Consider the following 25414-nt stretch of genomic DNA (forward strand, 5'->3'; position numbering starts at 1 on the left):
GGTTTTGTTTGTCCACCCGCCTCTTGAAGATTGACCACAAGTTCTCAATGGGATTAAGGTCTGAGGAGTTTCCTGCCCATGGACCCAAAATATTGATGTTTTGTTCCCCGAGGCACTTAGTTATCACTTTTTCCTTATGACAATGTGTTCCATCTTGCTGGAAAAGGTATTGTTCGTCACCAAACTGTTCCTGGATGGTTGGGAGAAGTTGCTCTCGTAGGATGTGTTTGTACCATTCTTTATTCATGGCTGTGTTCTTAGGCAAAATTATGAGTGAGCCCACTCCCTTGGCTGAGAAGCAACCCCACACATCAATGATCTCAGGATGGTTTACTGTTGGCACAGGACTCACCTTGTCTTCTCGGGACAAGCTTTTTTCCGGATGCCCCAAACAATCGGAAAGGGGATTCATCAGAGAAAATGACTTTACCCCAGTCCTCAGCAGTCCAATCCCTGTACCTTTTGCAGAAAATCAGTCTGTCCCTGATGTTTTTCCTGGAGAGAAGTGGCTTCTTTGCTGCCCTTCTTGACACCAGGCCATCCTCCAAAAGGCTTTGCCTCACTGTGCGTGCAGATGCACTCACACCTGCCTGCTGCCATTCCTGAGCAAGCTCTGTACTGGTGGTGCCCTGATCCCGCAACTGAATCAACTTTAGGAGACGGTCCTGGCACTTGCTGGACTTTCTTCACAACAATTGAACCGCTCTCCTTGAAGTTCTTGATGGTCCGATAAATGGTTGATTTAGGCGCAATCTTACTGGCAGCAATATCCTTGCCTGTGAAGCCCTTTTTGTGCAAAGCAATGATGACGGCACGTGTTTCCTCGCAGGTAACCATGTTTGACAGAGGAAGAACAATGATTCCAAGCACCACCCTCCTTTTGATGCTTCCAGTCTGTTATTCAAACTCAATCAGCATGACAGAGTGATCTCCAGCCTTGTCCTTGTCAACACTCACACCTGTGTTAACGAGATAATCACTGACATGATGTCAGCTGGTCCTTTTGTGGCAGGGCTGAAATGCAGTGGAAATGTTTTTTGGGGATTCAGTTCATTTGCATGGCAAAGTCGGACTATGCAATTAATTGCAATTCATCTGATCACTCTTCATAACATTCTGGAGTATATGCAAATTGCCATCATACAAACTGAGGCAGCAGACTTTGTGAAAATGTATATTTGTGTCATTCTCAAAACTTTTGGCCACGACTGTATGTAAATTTCTGAGCCACTGGAATTGTAATACAGTGAATTATAAGTGAAATAATCTGTCTGGAAACAATTGTTGGAAAAATTACTTGTGTCATGCACAAAGTAGATGTCCGAACCGACTTGCCAAAACTATAGTTTGTTAACAAGAAATTTGTGGAGTGGCTGAAAAATGAGTTTTAATGACTCCAACCTAAGTGTATGTAAACTTCCCACTTCAACTGTACATAATACATAAAAAAACAAATAACTGCATAGTTTCCTAAGGACCTGAATCGAGGCTAACATCTCTGTCGGCTCCATCTTGCTAGACGAACTGACTTGTTGGAAAGGTGGCATCCTACGACTGTGCCAATATGAAAGTCACTGAGCTCTTCAGTACGTCCCATTCTACTGCCAATGTTTGTCTATGTAGATTTCATGGCTGTGTGCTTGTTTTTATACACCTGTTAGCAATGGGTGTGGCTGAAATAATTTGAAGGGGTGTCCACGTACATTTGGCCATGTGGTGTGTATGTATATCTCATTTGGCTGTATTAGGGGTGTGCCAACATGACCATAATTGTATCCCTAAACTGAAGTGTTTTGATATGCCTAAATAGACTCTGTGACTGACATGAGAAATATGCTTGCTGGCACCCAGAAAAAAAAAAAAAAAGATCTGATCATTACAAAAATTCTCGGATCATAAATGTATCTAGAAAATTGCCCATATCCTTTACGATACTTGTTTTGTCCGACTACTCGCCACACCCCTAGGCATATGTATGTTTAGATATAGGCCTATTGTAAATGTGTATTGTTGTTGCGTCATCATCTTTAATGCAAAAATAAATTCAAGTACAAACAAGGATGTTATTATGATTTTTTTATTTTTTATTAAATGTATTGCTAAAATAAAGGTTTAAGGAAATAGATGCATGCACCACATTATTACAAGACAAAACAGCCCAATCAAGCCTGATGGTCTTGTAGGTATAAAAGCATAGCTTGCTTTCATTTAATTAAAAAAATCATGAAAAAGTAGCGTAATGGGATAATGTCTTACTGTGGTGTGTGAAGAATCCAATACTTTACCTTGTATCCAGTACAAATCACATTATTGTGGAAGCAGCTCTTCTAAGAGTATGAATTAGGCGGTTTGAGAAGGTTTGAATCCTAAGCAACCTGCCTACACATAGTTTGAAGTACAATACCAACATAGCTACTGTAGTAGGTCAAAGCTGTGTGCTGTAAAACCTTGGTGGAGCATGGGTAGTATAGGCATTGTGGTGCTGTAAAACCTTGGTGGAGCATGGGTGGAATAGGCATTGTGGTGCTCATGTGAATTTCCTTTCTTTTTCGGCTTCAGACCATTGCCTATTCTCACTTAAAACTTCGTTTTTTGTTTTTAATACACCATTTACTCCAACACACGCATGCTCAAATGGACATCTTCAGTAGTCTGTATAAATGATAATACATTTGGTTTCCTCATTGTTTCCTTGAATAGCTGCTGTGCCTTTTATCTAGCTCTATACTTCTTACAGAATATGTGATCCACACAAGCACAGGCTTCAGTAGCATCAATCTCAAATCCTCTGTAGGTTACAAGACAGAGAAAATCTCTCTCTCTCCCAGTATTTCTCTGAAGGAACTTGAATCATGGCCCTGAACACCTCACGTTAATGTCTGAAGACACTGTACAAAATTGCCTTGTTTATGCCTGTAATGTAAGCTGTCTGTTCCAGTGTCGCTTATTCTCAGTGGAACCGCCGATGGTGGCAGCCGAGTCTGGAGTGAATTTGCCGGGCGATTACCTGGGAAACATCAACAGTCATTAATTATGTAAAACTCTCCTCACAGTGGGAGCAGAGAGCAGCATACAACCGCAGAGCCGGCTCCTATTAGAGTCAATAAGCCCCTGCTGATTATCAACCTCCAACAACCACCACCCCCTTGAAACACACACACACACAGGTTTTATTAAGTTTTGTTCAAATGTGCTAGTATGTTTATCTGGGGATGAGAATGTGATGAGTCTCTGTGCTGTCTCCCTCTCCTAGCAGCCACATCATTCACTGCTCTCCTCTACAGTTCCCGTTATTTGTTTTTTTTTGTTTGTTCTGCAGTTGCCTGTTTTCCAGCAGCCTCGATAAGATGAGTGAAAGAGGAAAATCTGACAGGACAAATGATATGTCATACTGGTGGGGAGGGGAAGGGACTGCTTCACTGCTGATAGTGCTGTCACAACCAGCCCTGTTCACAGGAAGTAGTCGTGTTGTTTTGTTAACGTGATGAATTAAAACCTATCATCACCTTAAGCAGTCTTACTTATTGGAGACCTGTGTCCCCCAGGGAAGATTACTACTGACAGCTGATAGTGGAAATGGATGTCATTTTCTGGTCATTATTATTATAAACAGTGTTGGAACACACAATAGGTCTCAATTCAATGCCACCAATTTGTCTAGAGACGCTTGCCATCAGATGTTAGCTGTTCAGAGTCGTGCTTTCCCTTGTTCTTACTGTTCATTGCGAACAGCGAGCTTTTGGTTTCCTCTCTGTCAGCTGTGCCTCTGAACCTCAGCACTCGTTCATCAGACGCTCTCCATTGAGCGAATGCAGGTTTGGCATGATGTTCCTCTACAGTGAAACAAAGGCAGGGCTGACACCTTTAATTTATTAGGCTATTATGCATTTTGCAATGATAATTGCTTCACTGGAAAGTCACCAGCCTTCTGAGAGGGAGAGACAGGAGAGGTGGCTGGAGAACGCTATCCATCATGGCAGAACACTCTCTCTCTCTCTGTCTCGGCCGTGCCGTCTCACCTTGACATGGCGTAGGCCAGGTGGAGAGATACATTGTTTTCATGTGTCTGAGGGAGAGATGCTGCTGTGCCTCCCCCTGCCAAGCATGTGCCACTGGTGGGTGCCGGGCTCCACTACTGGCCTCAAGCTGGCATACCCTTCTCTGCGGTGGCATTGTTCACTGGGGCCATCCAGGAATGGGAGCAGTTCCTTTGTCCTGAAAATCATCCCTTACTATCTTCTTGACTTTCTCCTCACACCCACCACTCCTTTCTTCCCCACTATAGTATTCTCCTTCAATGCTGCAATGTCCCTCTCTTAACTACATTTCATATGATATGCTCCTCCTTTCACCCCACTGTCTCTACCTATCTCTTCATTCTCAGTGCATTCCCCTCACTCTGCTGTCATGTCACTGCGTCTCCTCTTCTTCAGACACACGCTTTCCAACCATTAGGTCACTCAGCACTTCAAACATTTTGAATCTCTTGTCTCAAAAAGAAATAAAGGCTCCTGTCTTTTGAACTACAAAGACTTCCAGAGAAGATTTGTTTTCCTTTCTTTGTCTGACTCCCTCTGTGTCTGTCTTGACTTTGCGGTGACTTTGAGGTGTTAAGCAGAGGTTTGTGTTGGGTTTTGTCGTGTGGGTGGAGCTGCTGGCTGGCTCTGTTGTTCTGTTCCACTGTATGGTGATGGTGGTGGTGGTGGGGGGGACCAAGCCTACTAGACACCTGCAGGATGGCAGAGACGAGTGGGGCTTTGATCTGAGTTTAATGCCTCACAGTGTTCTGTCTCACACGGAGCTCACCGTGCCATGTCCATCAGGATTACTCCTACTCTACCTTGATCTGCTGGAGATCTGCTCACGGCTCTGCCTGTGTCATTACCCACACTCTCGCTCTCTCTCGCTCTCTTTCGCTCTCTCTCTCTCTCTCTCTCTCTCTCTCTCTCTCTCTCTGTCTCTCTCTGTCTCTCTCTATCTGTCTCTCTCTCTGTCTCTCTGTCTCTCTCTCTCTGTCTCTCTCTCCGTCTCTCTGTCTCTATCTCTCTCTGTCTCTCTCTCTCTCTCTCTCTCTGTCTCTCTCTATCTGTCTCTCTCTGTCTCTCTGTCTGTCTCTCTCTGTCTCTCTGTCTCTCTCTCTCTGTCTGTCTCTCTCTATCTGTCTCTCTCTCTGTCTCTGTCTGTCTCTCTCTCTGTCTCTCTGTCTCTCTCTCTCTGTCTTTCTCTGTCTCTCTCTCTCTCTGTCTTTCTCTGTCTCTATCTCTGTCTCTCTCTCTTTCTCTGTCTCTCTCTGTACCCTAGCTACTTCTAGAGGGCTCTCTTTAGATTCAGTTATTTTACAACAACCTGTTATTGATTAATAATATATAATTTATTGATTGGTGTGTTATTGATTGGTTAGATTGATTGATATTATTGATTTGCTTATAAATGATTGTTTGGAGTTATTGATTGGTTTAGTATTGATTGGTGAGTGTTATTGATTGGTTTAGTATTGATTGGTTAGATTGCAATTATTGATTGTTTTGTTATTGATTGGTTAGATAGTTTTTTTTATTGATTACTTTTACCCACTGATTGGTTCAAAGAGCACGGTGACAGAAGCACATCATGAAATGACCTTAGATATTAGGATGAGGGTGTGGTTAGTCAGGTTTGGGAGTTGTGAGCTAGACGAGGGTGGATTTGGGCAGCCTTGGTTCCTTGTGGATGAGAGTGTAACTGGGTGACTAGGTCCTGCTGATTGGTTCTGACGTGGGGACGGGATGTATGTCAGGCACAGGAGGTTGGTGGCACCTTCATTGGGGAGGACAGGCTCATAGTAATGGCTAGAACGGAATACATGTAAAGGTATCGAACTCACCAAACACATGGCTTCCTCCTTTAATTCCCTGAAGAAGAGTGTGTGTTTTGCTTGTGTCCCTATCCTCCACCCACTCATCACTCACTCCACACCGGTTCATCACTCTCTTCCCTCTCTCCTCCTCTAAACACTCAAGGAAAAACAAGCACTGATGACAGTGGTTGTAGCTTCGTCAGCATAGTAGCAGTAACCGTACTCCCCTATAGCTCCCACTCCCTCTCTGCACCCAGAGAATGGTGTTTTTTCCCCACAACCCATAAGGATGCCATAAGGGTGTTGTCACTTGCTGCATGGTGGTGGAATTCCCAGTGTGTTGTTCTAATAGGCATTCAGGCTGACTGGGGCTGTGGTGACACACTGTCAGCTCCTGGGCTCTGTTGGGTCTCTGTGAGCAGCACAGAGGACCGACTCCCATGATTGTGCGCTGACCTTTGCATCATGTGCAGATGACAGGTAATTTAGAGGCCTCTGGGAATGTGTAACCATACATTCCCAGTCCCTTACACACACACACACACACACACACACACACACACACACACACACACACACACACACACACACACCGCCTCTCTCATCCACCAGCAGCAATAATCTTACTAACTCACACGTCCATGCACACATACAAACACATTCGGACACTCACTCACTCACTCACTCACTCACTCACTCACTCACTCACACTCACTCACTCACTCACTCACACTCACTCACACTCACACTCACTCACACTCACTCACACTCACACTCACACTCACACACACTCACACTCACACACACACACACACACACACACACACACACACACACACACACACACACACACACACACACACACACACACACACACACACACACACACACACACACACACACACACACACACCTAACACCCCCGCCACGTCACACACTCTAATCACCTGCATCATCACACAACCTGTCCTCAAACACCCAAATCACAGGAGGTGGCATTCTGGTAAAAAAACAAGGATTTAGAGTGATAATTGCATAATCACCAGTTGTGATAATTGTAATTGATGTCTGCATAATTGCTAATTGCAGTCTTTATGGGAACCTCTTTCTCGCCCTCTCTGTCTCTGTCTGTAGCTCAGTGCCTGTCTGCCTTTCTCTTCCCTGCACTTCTTTATGTTAAACTCATCTTTTGCCATCATTTATTCTTCTCACATGTTGACACACCACACGCACATGCACGCACACACACACACACACACACACACACACACACACACACACACACACACACACACACACACACACACACACACACACACATACACATGCAAACAGACCCACACATCGACCATGTGTTTCACTATAAGTATCCTCCTAGGCCTCAGTAAGCATTTCCCAGCAGTGCTGGAGACAGCAGCAGTAGCCTGCCCACACGGACTGGTCCTCTGTGAAGAGTTATGGTCCACTTCTAACAGGTTTCCTCTCTCTCTCTCTCTCTCTCTCGTTCTCTCTCTTTCTTTCTCTCTCGTTCTCTCTCTCGTTCTCTCTTTCCCCACAATAAATCTCTGGGGGTTTACTCCTGCCGCTTGTAAAATGAATGTTCACCACATCCCTCCCAGAGAAGCCATATTCTATAATTTTACGACCAAACTGGCTAACATGGAATAGGTTTAGATACATTGTCCTACTACCACCGTACCTTTGCTGAAACATACATTATTTATACCATACCTCTCCACAGTGTAATCTGTGTGGTACCAGGGAACGGAAGCTAATCCCATGTGTTTGGCTGAAGGTAGATTAGCATCAGGTCCAGAGGAAGACGAGTCACTCAGATCAGACCACATTATGCGTGACCCCTCCGAGGTGCTTTGATGATGGTGGTGGCAGCGTGCATGAGGGGAGAGGGTTACGCATACCGAGTGTGCTGACATGAGGAGGCATCCGGCGTGTGATTGATGTCTCCTCTAGCGGCTGCAGACAGGTTAATGGTGTGATTGTGGAGGTAATCTCCGTGTTCTCTCGTTAAAGGGTGATGGAGGGCCAGGAGACCCCCGTGTCTGTGGGAAATGGAGTCTGTTGCATTCACAGGTCGTGTGCGTTTTACATGTGCAGTTCAGGGTCTCGTTTGATGTATTCTTCAGAAAGGTAGACAGGACAGGGACAGGGGGGTCAGTCTGAAACAGATCCTGGGGAGTTCACACAACCTGCTATATATACACTGAACAAAAATATAAACTCAACATGTAAAGTGTTGGTCCTATGAGTTGAAATAAAAGATCCCATAAATTTTTCATAACCACAAAAAAAATGTATTTCTCTCAAGTTTAGTGCACAAATTTGTTTACATCCCTGTTAGTGAGCATTTCTCCCTTGCCAACATAATCCATCCACTTGATAGCTGTGGCATATCAGGAAGCTGATGAGAGAGAGAGAGAGATGGCTGGTAGCTGCAGACTGTTGCATCTATATCGATTGGGCTCCAGCCTTTCCATTTTCCATGAACTCCGGCTCGCAGTTCCGAGTGGGAGGGATTTGCTTGATCTTTATGATATTTCTTTAAACATGATGCTGTCGTTATGCCTCTTCGGGGAGGACATAAGACAATTCCAGTAATTCAAGGGCTCTCCGTCTCTCTCTCTTTCCCACAGTTGTTACTTATAACCATCTCTAAACAGTTTCTCCACCATTCTCATAAGTGTTTTCAGACCTCGGTCCAAATAACATTGTGGAACTGAAGTCAGACCAATAAAGAAGGTCTCAGACGGTAACATGCACTGGGTTCCTTCAATAGAAGTCATTATGTCTGATCAGATAAAAACTGTAATCAACACTGATAGGAATTCTATAGAGAATAGATGACAATAATTAGAATTTAGATTCCTCTTGGATTGGATGGACATTTGTAGTGGACATGGCCTATCTGACACAGGAGGTTGCTGACACCTTATTGGGAGAACGGACTCGTGGCAATGGCTAGAGTGGTTTCCATGTTTTATTTTTTATATAAAAAAAAAAAATGTATTTAACCTTTATTTAACTAGGCAAGTCAGTTAAGAACAAATTCTTATTTACAATGACGGCCTACCCCGGTCAAATCCGGATGGCTCTGGGCAAATTGCGCGCCGCCTTATGGGACTCCCACTCACGGCCGGATGTGATACAGCCTGGATTCGAACCAGAGACTGTAGTGACGCCTCTTGCACGGAGATGCAGTGCCTTAGACCGCGGTGTACGATGTCATTCCATTCACTCCGTTCCAGACATTATTATGAGCCGTCCTCCCCTCAGCAGTCTCCTGTGCTATCGGATGTAGTATTTCAGAGAGTTGCTAAGCTAAGACTTTCAGACATTGACTTGTTCTGACTTACAGTATTTAATAGGGCTGCTGGTGTATTGTAGCTGTGAGGACTGTAACCCACATACCCACCAGGGCAGGTGCCCTCTCCATGGGGCCAGGTGGTGACTAATTCCCTTCTTTGTCCATCCAAATTAATTGTTAATTGGTTTGCATCACCCGTGGAGTGGAGAATAGCAGGAGAGGCTGTGCGCCTGTGTGATGTAGGCCACAGACACTGACCTGCCGCATAGAGTACACCACAACTGGGTTTAACAGGCCAAATGTCACCTCAATACACACCGCAACGTTGGGGTTTAAGAGGCCAAATATCAGCTTGTAGTATTAGCTAAGGACCTTGTTCACATAATTCAGCACACAAACCCCGTCACAGCAACATGTTGGTGATGTACCGTCATTCTGATTACCTTATGGAGAGGGATCAACTTTGTTTCTGTCTGTCTCGTTAGCACAATTACTTTATATGTTGCTTATTTACTTCATATGTCAGAACAGTGTAGAATGCATGTAAATGCAGATGTTCTGTGTGTATGGGTCGCTAAATGTTCCTTCAGCAAAGGTTTAGTATGAATGTTGACGCCTGAGTGTCACCCTGACGGCTGTGTCCTGTCCTGTCGTCTCCAGGTGGTCGCTCTGAACAAGCGCAGTAAAGAGGCAGAGTCGGCATTCCTGGGAATCTACAAGCAGCTTATTGAAGCCCCTGGTGAGTCTCCCACCTGTAACAGAGCCACACACACATCACAACAGCACAGTCACAGACACAGACAACACACAACATTGCTCAGGTAACAAACCTCCCACAAGAGATCACTCTCCCCAGCCAGATCAACTACACACCAAGCCAAAGTCAACGTCATTCGGGCAACGTTCTACATGAGACAAGCTAGAAATACGAAGCGACTGTTTTCTTGCCATAGATATATAAATATCCACAAGACACCCTGTAGTTCTTATCTATGTTTTAGAGTCTGTGCTCTGTGTGGGGCCACTTCAAAACCGAGCGCTGGTCCTTGAGCGTTGCATTGCTGAGGAGAGACGATCCTTGTGGGGATGGGCTGTTGATTGCAGAGGGCCAATTAAAAGCCAACTGTAGCTTGTCTTAGTCTGGAGTGCAGGCCTGATGAGGCCAGCAGGGAAAGGGAGGGGGAGAGACTGTTTATTCTGTTGTTGTTTGTTGCCAGGGCACACTATACAGCATTGCTCTTTGTTGCAGGAGACAAGAGCAAAACGCACTCCAATCTCCGGCTACATCAGAGGAACACTCATTGCAAGAGTAGAGAACGCGGTTTACAGATTCAATGAATACAAGATAAAAGTGGGTGTCAGAGAAAATAGCGATGCAGCGACTGACTTTTAAAGGTCTCCATTTTGCCTTGAAGTCTCCTGCTTGATATTTCACCACACACTTTGAATGGAGTTATTTTCTTGATAAGAAATGGATGTCTTTGAAGATGTGTTCAGTTTGATTTCCTGACCTATACCTGCACGTATCAAGGGCTTAATAGAGGACCCAGGAGGGTTTTAGGGGCTATATTCTGTCATGAAAAAATGTTCTATCAAGAGCAGACTGAACCAACAGTGATAATGTAAGGAATGAGGACTTCATCTCTTTAATTGCACAGGGCACTGACAAGAAAGAGTGCTCATAAACCATGTTAAACTGTATCTGAACCCTTGTAGCTAGGATTGGGTTTGAAGATTTCAAAAATTGGAATTTAACGTTTACTTTTGCTCTCACACACAAGCGCATACACACACCCACACATCAGAGGAGGCTGGTGGGAGGAGCTATAGGAGGACGGGCCTATTATAATGGCTGTAATGGAATAAATGGAACGGAGTCCAACGTGGTTTCCGTATGTTTGATGTGTTTGATATCGTTCCCTTCATTCTATTCCAGCCGTTACAATGAGCCCGTCCTCTTATAGTGCCTCCCAACAGCCTCCTCTGGCACACACACATGCATGCACACTTTCAGCTCCTATTTTGATGTAAACATATATGACATCTCCATCTCCACCAATCACTTCTCTATGATTGGCCAGGGTGGGGGGGTTGAGCCTTGTCGTCCTGTCACAAAGCTAAAGGAGTGGCCCTGGTTACATCAGAGGGCCTTGGATTAGCATATTCAGAAGACTCATCTTCCTCTGACCTTACCTGGACCTGCACTAGTGTTAGCATCCGGGTGACACTCCCTCACCAGAGTCTCTAGTCTTAGCTCTCACACTGTGTCACTGCAGGTCTGTGTATGGATGACTTTTCCTGGGTTTTACTACTACAGAAGGAGTTATTATTTCATCCCACCGCAGTAAAACCAAAAAAACGCAGCCAGCTGAGCTGCTGATTACTCTTTGCCGTCTAATCCTTTAATGCCATACCAATCATTTCCATTAACAGCTAATTGCTAAAAGTCTCAAAATCTATTCATTATTATCTTTCTGATATTATTTACCTCCTATCTGATGCCAAACAGGAGTCACAAAATGGAGAGTAGGGTATTTTGTGTATCATTGTGCATCTCACTGGCCTGTCCAAGGTCACCCCCTGTTCCCAGAGTGGATCGCTTCAGGTACACCAGAGGACAGTCAGTTGGCTGTGGTCCCTCACTTTATTAGTCTCCTCTCCTATAAACACATCACTGTGCTGCTTTCCCACCAGTCTCCAAACAAACGATCCAGCTCATGTATTTTTTATGTTTTGACAGACGCAATTATTCTTAACACACCGTGCTCGTTAATCTTAATGCCGTTATTACTATTCATTGGCAGACATTTTTTTTCTCCCTCTTATTTAATTTGAAAGGATCCCTCCATCCTGGCTGTCTGCTGACACTCACAGGCCGTTGGTCCAATCAGAGCGGCCGACAACAGAGTTAATGAATGCAAGAGGAGAGCCAGGGAGGGGGAGGGGACAATGTGACCTGTTGTATCCAGTTAACAGCAACGTTTGGTGTCAGGTATCAGTTATCCACAATAACAAATCAGTTATTGGAATAGGTGCCAATGATGATGTCAGTTGCATAATGTTGGACACGCATGACACATGTTATGATGCTGCTTTCATATTCTCAGTTCATATGAATGTTATAGACAGAGGGTATGCATCCCTGACACAACACAGGGCTACCCTGAACATGCTCTCAATAGAGAAGGTTTTAATCACATCCCAATTTGTTAAAGCAAATGTGTATCTCACATCAGTGTGTTTATGAGGAGGAGAATGTTAGTGTATGGGAAGAGAGGAGAATACATGGCTGGAAATGGTGTGTGCGTGCGTGTGTGTGTGAGTGAGATTTGGGTTTTGTTTTTACTGTAAAGTCAGCAAGTGTATCAAGCTCAATCAATCAATCAATCAAGTTCATTTTATATAGCTCTTCGTACATCAGCTAATATCTCAAAGTGCTGTACAGAAACCCAGCCTAAAAGCACGGTGGCTAGGAAAAACTCCCTAGAAAGGCCAAAACCTAGGAAGAAACCTAGAGAGGAACCAGGCTATGAGGGGTGGCCAGTCCTCTTCCGGCTGTGCCGGATGGAGATTATAACAGAACATGTTCAAAATGTTCATAAATGACAAGCATGGTCAAATAATAATCAGGAATAAATGTCAGTTGGCTTTTCATAGCCGATAATTAAGAGTTGAAAACAGCAGGTCTGGGACAGGTAGGGGTTCCATAACCGCAGGCAGAACAGTTGAAACTGGGACAGCAGCAAGGCCAGGTGGACTGGGGACAGCAAGGAATCATCATGCCCATCAAGCTCCAGCTGCTGAACAAGATAGCTATTATTATAGTTGTGGTGTGTCTGGACTTAGAGTGGCACTGTTTCCTGTGACAAAGGATTACATGTAGTATGACAATGGCAACCTTTACCGGTGATGGATTCTGGGTTCTGAATAGTGTTAATTATCAGGAATCCTATTGAAATATTGAGTGCTATGGTCTAGAGGGGCTACACCAGAAGTTAATGGTTATCTGTAGGAGGAATGTATATGGTGGAGGCAATTAAGCTTGGAATGTACTGAGTGCAAGGAGATGATCATATGTTGGCAGGCACTGATAAAGATGGGGAGCTGTGGATTAGTGAGGAAGGGGGTCAGGGGGTCAGGTCAGGTCACATTAAGGGAGAAGGAGCAGTTTATTGCCTGTATCACTTAACTTCCTGCCAGGTAATAAAGATGTAATGTTTAGAGAGAAGGAGGAGACTCCACCCAAATTGGGCAATATATATATATTACCACTGGTGTGAATATTTATTTTGTCTAATGCAGCTGCATTGACCCAATGGGTGAATAAACTTGGTTTAAGCTTTACTAATTATCCGTGAGTTTGAATAGGTTCATTTAGAACCTAACACCGGTGTCATGAACAGTCAGTCGTACAGGGCATGCTCTTTGAAGCAACTCCAATGCATCCTCTGCATTTTATGGGGAACAGTTGAAATTAGTGCTCTGAGCAATGAGAACACATTGAAAATGTAATACTTCTAAAAATGTAATTATTGGGTCCCCAAGCCAAAATGTCACACACCACAATCATAATGTGCATTTCCATGCATTTAAGACATACAGTTGAAGTCGGAAGTTTACATACACTTAGGTTGGAGTCATTAAAACTAGTTTTTCAACTACTCCACAAATTTCTTGTTAACAAACTATAGTTATGGCAAGTGTGCTAGGACATCTACTTTGTGCATGACACAAGGACCTTTTCCAACAATTGTTTACAGACAGAGTATTTCACTGTATCACAATTCCAGTGGGTCAGAAGTTTACATACACTAAGTTGACTGTGCCTTTAAACAGATTGGAAAATTCTAGAAAAGGATGTCATGGCTTTAGAAGCTGCTGATAGGCTAATTGACATCATTTGAGTCAATTGGAGGTGTACCTGTGGATGTATTTCAATCTCAGTGCCTCTTTGCTTGACATCATGGGAAAATCTAAAGAAATCACCCAAGACCTCAGAAAAAACATTGTAGACCAAACAAGTCTGGTTCATCCTTGGGAGCAATTGCCAAACGCCTGAAGGTACCACATTCATCTGTACAAACAATAGTACGCAGGTATAAACACCATGGGACCACGCAGTCGTCATACCGCTGTCACGATCGTCGATAGGAATGGACCAAGGCGCAGCGTGAGTTGAGTTCCACATACTTTATTTCTCGGTGGTAAAAAAAACAAACAATAAACATAACACGAACGTGAAATCCGTAGTGCACAAAACACTAACACAAACAATATCCCACAAACGCAGGTGGGAAAAGGGGCTACCTTAATATGATCCCCAATTAGAGGTAACGATTACCAGCTGCCTCTAATTGGGAACCATACAAGACACCAACATAGAAATACAATACTAGATAACCCCCCTAGTCACACCCTGACCTAAACCACCATAGAGAATTCCGAGGGCTCTCTATGGTCAGGACGTGACAGTACCCCCCCCCCCCCCCCCCCCCCCCCCAAAGGTGCGGACTCCGGCTACAAAACCTGAACAAGATGGGGAGGGTTAGGGTGGGCAACTAGCGTTGGTGGTGGCTCCGGTGCAGGACGTAGCCCCCGCTCAGATCTGACCCTGAAGCCGTGCTGAACACCGTGCCCAAACTGGGCACCGGAGCAGAGGAAGGCTCTGGCCATGGAGTAGGACTGGATGCCGTGCCTGGACTAGGCACCGGAGCAGAGGAAGGCTCTGGCCATGGAGTAGGACTGGATGCCGTGCCTGGACTAGGCACCGGAGCAGAGGAAGGCTCCGGCCATGGAGCAGGACTGGATGACGTGCCTGGACTAGGCATCGGCGCTGAGGAAGGCTCCGGCCATGGAGCGGGACTGGACACGTGCCTGGACTGGGCACCGGCGCGGAGGAGGACTCCTGCCATGAAGCGGGACTGGACACCGTACCTGGACTGGGGATCGGCGCAGAGGAAGGCTCCAGCCGTGGACCGGGACTGGATGCCCTGCCTGGACTGGGCACCGGCGCAGAGGAGGACTCCTGCCATGGCACCGGCGCAGGAAGCTCCGGGCCGTGGACCATCACTGAAGGCTCCAGGCCCTTTGACCGTCTCTGGAGGTTCCGGACCGTTGACCATTGGGGATGCTCCGGACCGTTGACCGTCACTGGAGGCTCCGGACCGTTGACCGTCACTGAAAGCTGCAGACCGTTGACCGTCACTGGAAGCTGCAGACCGTTGACCGTTACTGGAAGCTCCGGACCGTTGACCGTCACTGAAGGATCCGGACCGTTGACCGTCACTGAAGGCTCCGGACCGTTGACCGTCGCTGAAGGCTCCGGACCGTTGACCGTCGCTGAAGGCTCCGGACCGTTGACCGTCGCTGGAAGCTCCGGACCGTTGACCGTCGCTGGATGCTCTGGACCGTGAACCGTCGCTGGAGGTTCCTGGGCGTAGACCGTCACTGGAGTCTCCGGACCGTGGACCGTCGCTGAGGTCTCCGGACCGTGGAGACCTGGTACAGGTGGCACCGGACTGATGACACGCTCTTCAGGGCAAAGTGCGGGGAGCCGGCACAGGATGTACCGGGCTGGAGAGGCGCACTGGTGCGTGGAGCCGGCACAGGTGGCACCGGACTGATGACACGCTCTTCAGGGCGAGTGCGGGGAGCCGGCACAGGACGTACCGGGCTGGGGATGCACACTGGAGGCCCGGTGTGTGGAGCCGGCACAGGTTTCACCAGACTAATGACACGCTCTTCAGGGCGAATGCCGTGCAAAATACACCAAACCAACATCTCTCTCCGCTCTCTCTCCTCCAACAGCTCCATCGACTCCCCGACGGTCTCTGGCTCTCTCCGCGGCTCGACCGACAGCTCCTTGTCCCCCCCACAAAAAAATCTTGGGGTTTCTGTGGCCGCAGACCCTGGTGTCGTCGCTGTCCTTCCAGATTCCTTGGCGACTCCCTCCAAGGAAGGGTCTCGCATCCTCCCAAGATCTCCTCCCATGTCCAACTCACTTTTGCCTCCATAGCACGCTGCTTGGTCCTTGTGTGGTGGGATATTCTGTCACGATCGTCGATAGGAACGGACCAAGGCCCAGTGTGAGTTGAGTTCCACATACTTTATTTCTCAGTGAAACGCTCTCTATGGTCAGGGCGTGACAACCTCTCAGGAAGGAGACACGTTTTTTCTCCTAGAGATGAACGTACTTTGGTGCTAAAAGTGCAAATCAATCCCAGAACAACAGCAAAGGACCTTGTGAAGATGCTGGAGGAAACGGGTACAAAGTATCTATATCCACAGTAAAACGAGTCCTATATCAAGCAAGGAAGAAGCCACTGGTCCAAAACCGTCATTAAAAAGCAGACTATGGTTTGCAACTGCACATGGGGACAAAGATCATACTTTTTGGAGAAATGTACTCTGGTCTGATGAAACAAAAATAGAACTGTTTGGCCATAATGACCATCGTTATGTTTGGAGGAAATTGGGGGAGGCTTGCAAGCTGAAGAACACCATTCCAACCGTGAAGCACAGGGGTGGCAGCATCATGTTGTGGGGATGCTTTGCCGCAGGAGGGACTGGTGCGCTTCACAAAATAGATCATAAGGAAGGACAATTATGTGGATGTATTGAAGCAACATCTCAAGACATCAGTCAGGAAGTTAAAGCTTGGTCGCAAATGGCCCCATGCATACTTCCAAAGTTGTGGCTAAATGGCTTAAGGACAACAAAGTCAAGGTATTGGAGTGGCCTACACAAAGCCCTGACCTTAATCCTAAAGAAAATTTGTGAGCTGAACTGAAAAAGCGTGTGCAAGCTCTGTCAGGAGAAATGGGACAAAATTCACCCAACTTATTGTGGGAAGCTTGTGGAAGTCTACCTGAAACGTTTGACCCAAGTTAAACAATTTAAAGGCAATGCTACCAAACACTAATTGAGTGTATGTAAACTTCTGACCCACTGGGAATGTGATGAAAGAAATAAAAGCTGAAATAAATAATTACCTCGACTATTATTCTGACATTTCACATTCTTAAAATAAAGTGGTGATCCTAACTGACCTAAAACAGGGAATTTTTACTTGGATTAAATGTCAGGAATTGTGAAAAACTGAGTTGAAATGTGTTCGGCTAAGGTGTATGTAAACTTCCGACTTCAACTGTATATTCCTATGCCCCATTGAAATTGTCGACAAAATATTAGGCCCCCCCAAAAATACTTATTTGTTTAGATTTTCACCTCTATACTTTTTTGATCACTCTAAATAAACTACTTCCTCTTCACAGGATGTGAAAAACAGTGACAGTTTCCATGACTGAGTTGGCTCTCCTGAATAGCACCTCTCTCCTCATCTCTCTCCCTCCTGTGTGAGCATCTCTGACTCTGCGGTTACGTTTGAACCTTGGTGTTTGTAGCTGTCGCTTTGAGAGGAGGTACGGGGCCCTGTCGCCAGGAGCGTAGCCCTGAGATTGGCGCTCCAGGTGTTTGCTCTGCCCCCTCCTCTCTCTTTACTCACACACCTCCCTCAGGATCACCTCACCTTATCCCTCTCTCTCTCTCGCTCGCCCTCCGTCTCTCCTGAAGAACACAGTACCTTTCATCTGAGCAGGGAGCTCACTTACTGTGTGTGTGTGTTTGTGTGTTGTATGTTTGTTGGGCCCTTCGCAGGGCTGAGGTCTGCATTAGTTGAAACGTTGGGGCAACAGTGCTAGCTAGTGGTGACCAAATACTACTGCATGGTACGGGTTCCAGAACCAGGTACAACTCCACACAATTCCATCATGGCTTTATGACTTTATTGCACAATGAATATTAATGTATTGAAGTCTCCTTGGCCTGCGAGATTGTAAGTGCAGTGCGTATTGAAGTCAGTTAGTAATTTCATTTGGCTCCAAGGTTGTAAGAATAGAGCATTAATTAACCTTTGTGATTTGACCTTAATCTATTCAAAGAATTATTGTTCCCTTATAGCTCTTTGTATACACTGAGTGGATAAAACATTAGGAACACCTTCATAGTATTGAGTTGCACCCGTTTTGCTCTCAGAACAGCCTAAATTTGTCGGGGCATGGACTCTATAAGGTGTCGGAAGCGTTCCACAGGGATGCTGGCCCATGTTGACTTCAATGCTTCCCACAGTTGTCAAATTGGTTGGATGTCCTTTGGGAGGTGGACCATTCTTCACATACACGGGAAACTGTTGAACGTGGAAAAACCCAGCAGCGTTGCAGTTCTTGACACAAACCAGTGCGCCTGGCACCTACTACCATACCCCATTCAACGGTACCTAAATATTTTTTCTTGCCACATTCTGTACACAATCCATGTCTCAAATGTCTCAAGGCTTAAAAATCCTTCTTTAACCTGTCTCCTCCCCTTCATCTACATTGATTGAAGTGGATTTAACAAGTGACATCAACAAGGGATCATAGCTTTCACCTAGATTCACCTGGTCAGTCTGCCATGGAAAGAGCAGGTGTTCATAATGTTTTGTCCACTCAGTGTACATTGGCAGACGCTGGAGAGAGAGGCTTATTGAGGCCTGTAAGGCATTGGTTTTTTTAAATAATAAGTGTGGTGCTGAGTACATTCCATCAGAAGATGAGAGGGAACTTGGAGAGCTGTGTGTCTACGCTCTGTTTGTGGCAGTATCAAAAATGAAAGCATATAAAGAAGTTGATGGAAAATGAAAGCTCTTTTGGGCAGGACGAGATTCTGCACAAGTGATTAATAAGAGCAGTAATAAACAAAGGCCCAGGAGATGTTTGAGGTGCTTAATAATGCATTATGTTCATAAAAGAGCTGGGCCTCTCCAATGGATCCCCGTGGAGCAGAGACCCCAGAGGGACCGGCAGAGTGTGTGCTCAGAACAGAGAGGAAGTGTGTGTGCGTGGGCATGTGAGTGTGTGTGTGTGCAGAGATACTGTAAAGGGTACGACTAAAACTCAAGCTCTGAAGTGTACAGGAGATGAATAGTTTCAGTTGTGTTTTTTCTGTGTTTTTTTGTGATTGTTCACCGAACAGTTATTTTGTTATTGTAACAAAAAAAGAACAACAAAACATGAACGCCAACCCTTTCAATTAAAGTTAAAGAGTGGCTGAATTATATTCTACCCTGATATTCCTGTTTATGTATATTTCTAAAAGCTTCTTTTTACATAGTTGTAGAGATGTCCTTCAGTCTGCCAGGCAAAGGCATGTGTGGAACACAGACAAAAGAACAGGTTAAAAAGTTAGTCTTTCAGATTGTCTGTCAGCACACAGTGAAAGACATACTTCTTTCACCATTTCTCTCTCTCTCTCTCTCTCTCTATAGCGATCTCTGTTTCTTTATCTTTCTCTTTCACTCTCTTCTCCACATACAAGTCAAAGGGAAAGACTTGTTCTGTGCTCTGAATATTGTGTTAGTGAAAAGACAGCACAGAAACTGACTGTTTTTACTGTAGCATTTTCAAATTCTTTCATTTGTTTTCTGAATTAACATTTTGTTGAAAATTATTTCATCGTAGCTACAAAAATCTTTATAATCTAGGTTGAAACAAGGATAGACATTAAAGAATAGTACCTTGAGGATCGCAGTGCTAGCTGCGCAGTGCTAGCTGCGCCACCAGAGTCTCTGGGTTCGCGCCCAGGCTCTGTCGCAGCCGGCCGCGACCGGGAGGTCCATGGGGCGACGCACAATTGGGCTAGCGTCGTCCGGGTTAGGAAGGGTTTGGCCGGTAGGGATATCCTTGTCTCATCGCGCTCCAGCGACTCCTGTGGCGGGCCGGGCGCAGTGCGCGCTAACCAAGGGGGCCAGGTGCACGGTGTTTCCTCTGACACATTGGTGCGGCTGGCTTCCGGGTTGGAGGCACAACCCAACCAAGCAGTGCGGCTTGGTTGGGTTGTGCTTCGGAGGACGCGTGGCTTTCGACCTTCGTCTCTCCCAAGCCCATACGGGAGTTGTAGCGATGAGACAAGATAGTAATTACTAGCGATTGGATACCACGAAAATTGGTGAGAAAAGGGGATAAAATTAAAAATAATAATAATAATAATAACAATTTAAAAAATTATAATTGTACCTTGTGAGCGTGATTGACTGTGTTGTTGTTAAAATAATAGATTACTTTGTTAAAGACTATTAGATTTCAGTCAGTGGAAGTGTTCCCACACGGCCACATTGGATGCAGACTCCCGTACTCTGTAGGTAGAGTATTGGTGGTTTACTTTTGGTTTAATTAAGAAAAGATACAACTTTTTTCAAAGGTAGCCATTTTATTGGTGCACTTTGTCTTTGAAGGTTGGACTAAGGACTAACTGTTCAGTCAACCTAGTTTCAGGCCATGACAATACACTACTCATGTACAGTGTTACGGTTTGTTGCAGCAGCAGGAAATAGTGTTTTTGGAACTTGAAGACCACACAGAGAAAAACAACACAAAACAAGACTGTTTTGTATGAAAAGAAAAAACCCTCGAAGCACAGCCTTGTAAATTAATTTGTTCATGTTGTATGATGGGAACACAGCTGGCCTCATTAACATGCGCACAACAAATAATTATAGCGTTTTTTCGCCTTCTCTCCAGCCAGCCAGTGCTTGGCTAATGGGCTTGCTGGGTTAATTATGTCAGAGCGTAATTACACAGAGCCCAGGGAGACGTAATGGTGCACCCCGCTGAGCCCACACCGCCTAATGACAGTGTATCGCTGACAGGGCAAAGACGGACCGTCCCAACACACCTGCTTGTCTTGGCTCACACCACCCTCGTCCACGCCCACCCACCACCACTGCCCACCCAGACACATCCTTGACCTGTCTGTCCCACTGTCCCAGCCACAATCCAGACAGTATTTATGTGGACAGTTCACACAGTGGGCCCTAGCCTAACCTGGTCTATATCCAACTCCATAGAAACAACCATAGGAGCTGGCTATCAAGCATAAACATATCTGTTGTGACCATGCTAGCCATGGCCTGTTTACGCTGGGCTGTCAAGGAGCAGCACCCAGAGAGCTGCCCCCTGTTATGGGATGAGCAATAGCAGCGTAATACCTGACCAGCGGCCGCTAGGAACCAGCCACGGAAGCTCATTATCTCATCTGTAACACTGATGCAAACTTAATGTAGATGATGAGACCACACACACATAGCTTCTATGATAGCCCTACCCTGGCTTACTAGTGTAGTGACTTTGCTAACACCACACAATACCACCAACATATGACCTACTCACAGTAGATAATGGTGGGGGATGATGATGGTGGTGTGGGGGGGAATTCTAGGTATATTGGCAGTATGGAGTAAAATTCAAGTATTCAATCTTCCTTTTATAGTTAGGATTTACTGTTAAAGAAATGCTCTTAAAGGAATATCCAGCACAACTTATTAGCAACATCAATTAGCAGTCCTGTTCTCTTCCGTTATCAGCAGTCTTCTTTGACACTTCCCCCAACTGTAGCCCGTCTTGTAGAGCTACACCCTGGTCCCTCTGAGAGTACCCCTGCTGCTCTCATCTTTGACTGGGTTAATTTTGTATACAGGGCTACCATATATCCCTTCACTTTTTTTGCCTAGCCACTGATTGATCATCCCTGCTTGTCCAAGTGTGAGAGATCCCTTACTGTAATCTCTGCACTTTGATCATGGAAAGTTAAAAGGATATATGGAAAAGAGGCTGATAAAGTGATTTCTGTGACAGTGGGTCGATGTGAAAAGCAGTGTTTTAAGTCGTTCTGTTTGTCTAAGAAGAGCTTTGCTCTTAAGTGTGATGTCCCATGTGACTGATGCAATATCTCCAGTGTGGGTGTAACAGTGAACACAGACACACAGGAGGCTCAGTTGACTGTAAACGGTCCTGGGGAAGAAATGGTTCAATCAATTATCTTTGTCCGAGTGTTTCTGATGAAACTTCAGATATGTCAAATGGTTATGGAAGTCTTTTCACAAATTGCTAATTTTTGACAGCTGTGTTTCTGTGGCCTGTTTCGACTTGGCTGTCTAGTCTCAGTGGTGTCTGTTGAAGTGTAAACGTCTGTGGTTAGGCTCTCTGAAAAGTCAGTTCAGTCTGTGCCCATGTTGAAGAAAGGATATGATCGCGATCCACAGAGGTGCAGAAAGACGAGCGCATGAAAGCTGCGGGAGAAAAGTTTGTGCAGCAAAGCAGCGATTTTTCCCTCCTTGGAGTTTTGAAAGGCTGGTGTGTGTGAGTGTGTGTGTGTGTGTGTGTGTGTGTGTGTGTGTGTGCGTATCTCTACATCCTCCCTCCCTCCTTGTCAGGCAGCTCCCCTGAGCCCCTCTCTCTGTGCTTTGGCACTAGAAGTCACCTCCTTTGGTGTGCGGCAGGCAGGTACACAACAGGAGCAGCTCTCCCTCTCAGAGCTGTTGAACTTTTCGGGAAGGGAAGAAAGGGAACGGGAAGATTAAAAACAGCCCTGTGATGTGGAGTGCCGAGCCACCTCCTGAGAATTCCTGGCATAATAATTTAAATGATCAAATGACACAGAGGAGACTTGTTAGCAGAGAAACAGCCTCCTAGTTGGCCCCATGGGGCCCAGGCTGCCGCACATGCATTGCAAAACAGCTCCTCTGTTGTGCTAAAGAATCAGTCTTCTTTTTCTCTTCTTTTCAGGAGCAGACTTTTTCCAGACTTTGTTGGATTTGTTTAGGTGTGTATTTGGGACTGAAGTGCGTGTCAAATTCTACTGCAGTCTATGCGGCTTTTTTTGACATTCATTTATTGGTGATGAGTTCCATTGGATTTGATCTTAGTAGTTTAGTCTATTCATGTCATTAGGGCCAGCCTGTGAGATTTCTAAGGCATCTCATTGGAGTGAATTCTAGAGTCCCTCTTTGGAACAATTTCTCAGTCTCCTACTCTTGGTGCTGTTGTGCAGGAGAGCATATGATAACTGTACTGTCTTGTGCAGAATATGGTATAGTATATTTTTCTTTTAATATGCTATTTAAAAGTTCATTTTCAACATCCTGACATCAGTTGTATAACAGGAGACATATTTTGACATCAGCAACAAGATAATTGTGATATCTCATTATATTTGATCAAATAGATAGGCAATGGAATTCACTTGACTGAAGTGTTGAACTTTTGACTTTAGTAATCCACTTCAGCATTTGAATTACCACTCAATATTATGGCTGTGTGGTTGTTTTGCATGGAGTGGTTCATAGAAAAATGTAACATTTCTCTCCATCTTGTTTGTCTTTTTGCTCTCAGACCCAGTTCCCGTTCTTGAGGCCACACACACCCTGGAGGAGAGGCTGCAGCAGCTGCAGAGTTCGGCCCCAGACAGCGAGGCCCTGGTCAGGGAGATCAGCGGGCACTGGAAGAGACACCTAGAGGGCCTTGACAAGCCAGGTCAGACCAGAGCCACAGCCACCAGCCTGGTCTCATAGACTAGATGTAACATAGTAAATGTAAATCCGGGACCCTCAAATTAGTATGATATGTAATGTTTGGTATGGTTACATAAGACAGATGGTTACTTAAGCCAAAAACTAAAGTAGGGTGGTTAGTCGGGGTGGATGGGTGCGCGTATAAAGCGAACGTCGAGCAACCCAATGATTGCGAGTTCAAATCTCATCACGGACAATTTAGCATTTAGCTAATTAGCAACTTTTCAACTATACTGAAAAAAGATATACATGCAACATGCAACAATTTCAAAGATTTTACTGAGTTACAGTTCATATAAGGAAATCAGTCAATTGAAATCAATTCATTAGACCCTAATCTATGGATTTGACATGACTGGGCAGGGGCGCAGCCATGGGGGGGCCTGGGAGGGCATAGGGAGCCATGTCCAGCCAATCAGAATGAGTTTTTCCCCACAAAAGGGCATTATTACAGACAGAAATACTCCTCAGTTTCATCAGCTGTCCATGTGGCTGGTCTCAGATGATCCCGCAGGTGAAGAAGCCGGATGTGGAGGTCATGGGCTGGCGTGATTACACGTCGTGGTCTGCGGTTGTGAGGCCGGTTGGACGTACTGCCAAATTTGCTAAAATGATTTTGGAGGCAGCTTATGGTAGAGAAATTAACATTACATTTTCTGGCAACTAATCTGGTGGATATTCCTGCAGTCAGCATGCCAAATTGCACGCTCCCTCAAAACTTGAAACATCTGTGGCATTGTGTTGTGTGACACAACTGCACATTTTAGAGTGGCCTTTTATTTTCCCCAGCACAAGGTGCACCTGCGTAATGATCATGCTGTTTAATCAGCTTCTTGATATGCCACACCTGTCAGGTGGAGAAATGCTTGCTAACAGGAATGTAAACAAAGTTGTGCACAACATTTGAGAGAAAGAATCTTTTTGTGCGTATGGAAAATGTCTATGATATTTTATTTCAGCTCATGAAACATGGGACCAACACTTTGCATGTTGTGTTTATATTTTTGTTCAGTATACCAACTACTTTTTAGCTACTTTGCAGCTACTTAGCATGTTAACTAACCTAACTCTAACCCTTTTAGCTAACCCTTGCCCTAACTCTTTAACCTAACTTCCAACCTTAACCCTAACCTTAACCCTAACCTCTAGCCTAGCTAACGTTAGACAGCTAGCAAACGTTAGACAGCTAGCTAACGTTAGCCACCTATCCATCTAGCTAGAATTCTTCACATATTGCACGTTTTGCAAATTCGTAACATATAATATGAATTGTAATTCGTAACATATCATATTTAATGGATGATGGATATCCACAAATTAATACATACCATATGAAAGGTAACATATCATACTAAATGGAGTGTCGTGGTTTACGTACAAAATAATAAGAAATTCTCTGAGACCAGGTTGCAGCCACAGCCCTGGCCACAGAATGGGCCCAGGCCTAGCTCACTGCTGCTTGATTGTTTAAAATTTCAATTTCAAAGGAAAAAAAATCTAAGAAACTATTTTTGTTCTACAAACAATCCACTTTTATCCACACACGGATGTCTCTGTTCCATGTAGTCTCCGTGGCCTCTCACCTCAGATGATCACAGCACTCATCTGTACTCTGCTCCCTATCCACAGGAGACACAGAGGAGGACCCAGCAGCAGCAGAGTCAGGACCTGGGGAGGCATCGAGCTGGACAGCTGGTGTGATGACTCCAAACAGCAAACAGGCCCTCAGAGTCACAGGCTCACCTCACCAGAACCACCAGGGCCAGAACCAGACAGAAGGGTTAGAAACACAGGCCTGGTCCTTGCCTCCCTCACAACCTTGTGAACATGATATGATGTGTACATGATAAAAGCAAAAAAGAGGACAGCCCCC

The 25414-nt window shown here is 45.2% G+C and overlaps 1 protein-coding gene across 9 annotated transcripts in view; it reads left to right on the forward strand.

Annotated features, from left to right (window-relative positions):
* The window catches only part of LOC129826176 (homeobox protein cut-like 2), a 128593-nt gene that overhangs the window by 82625 nt on the left and 20554 nt on the right, over positions 1–25414 (forward strand). For 8 of the 9 annotated variants that reach the window (XM_055886580.1, XM_055886581.1, XM_055886582.1 and 5 more), the window contains 3 exons: positions 9819–9897; positions 23363–23503; positions 25171–25321. In XM_055886580.1, the coding sequence (XP_055742555.1) occupies positions 9819–9897; positions 23363–23503; positions 25171–25321 (371 nt within the window). Of the gene's footprint in view, positions 1–9818; positions 9898–12061; positions 12151–23362; positions 23504–25170; positions 25322–25414 lie in introns of those variants that run through there. The other variant, XM_055886588.1, reaches the window with a different exon arrangement.

This window comes from Salvelinus fontinalis, chromosome 28, assembly GCF_029448725.1.
Source record: "Salvelinus fontinalis isolate EN_2023a chromosome 28, ASM2944872v1, whole genome shotgun sequence".
NCBI lineage: Eukaryota > Metazoa > Chordata > Actinopteri > Salmoniformes > Salmonidae > Salvelinus > Salvelinus fontinalis.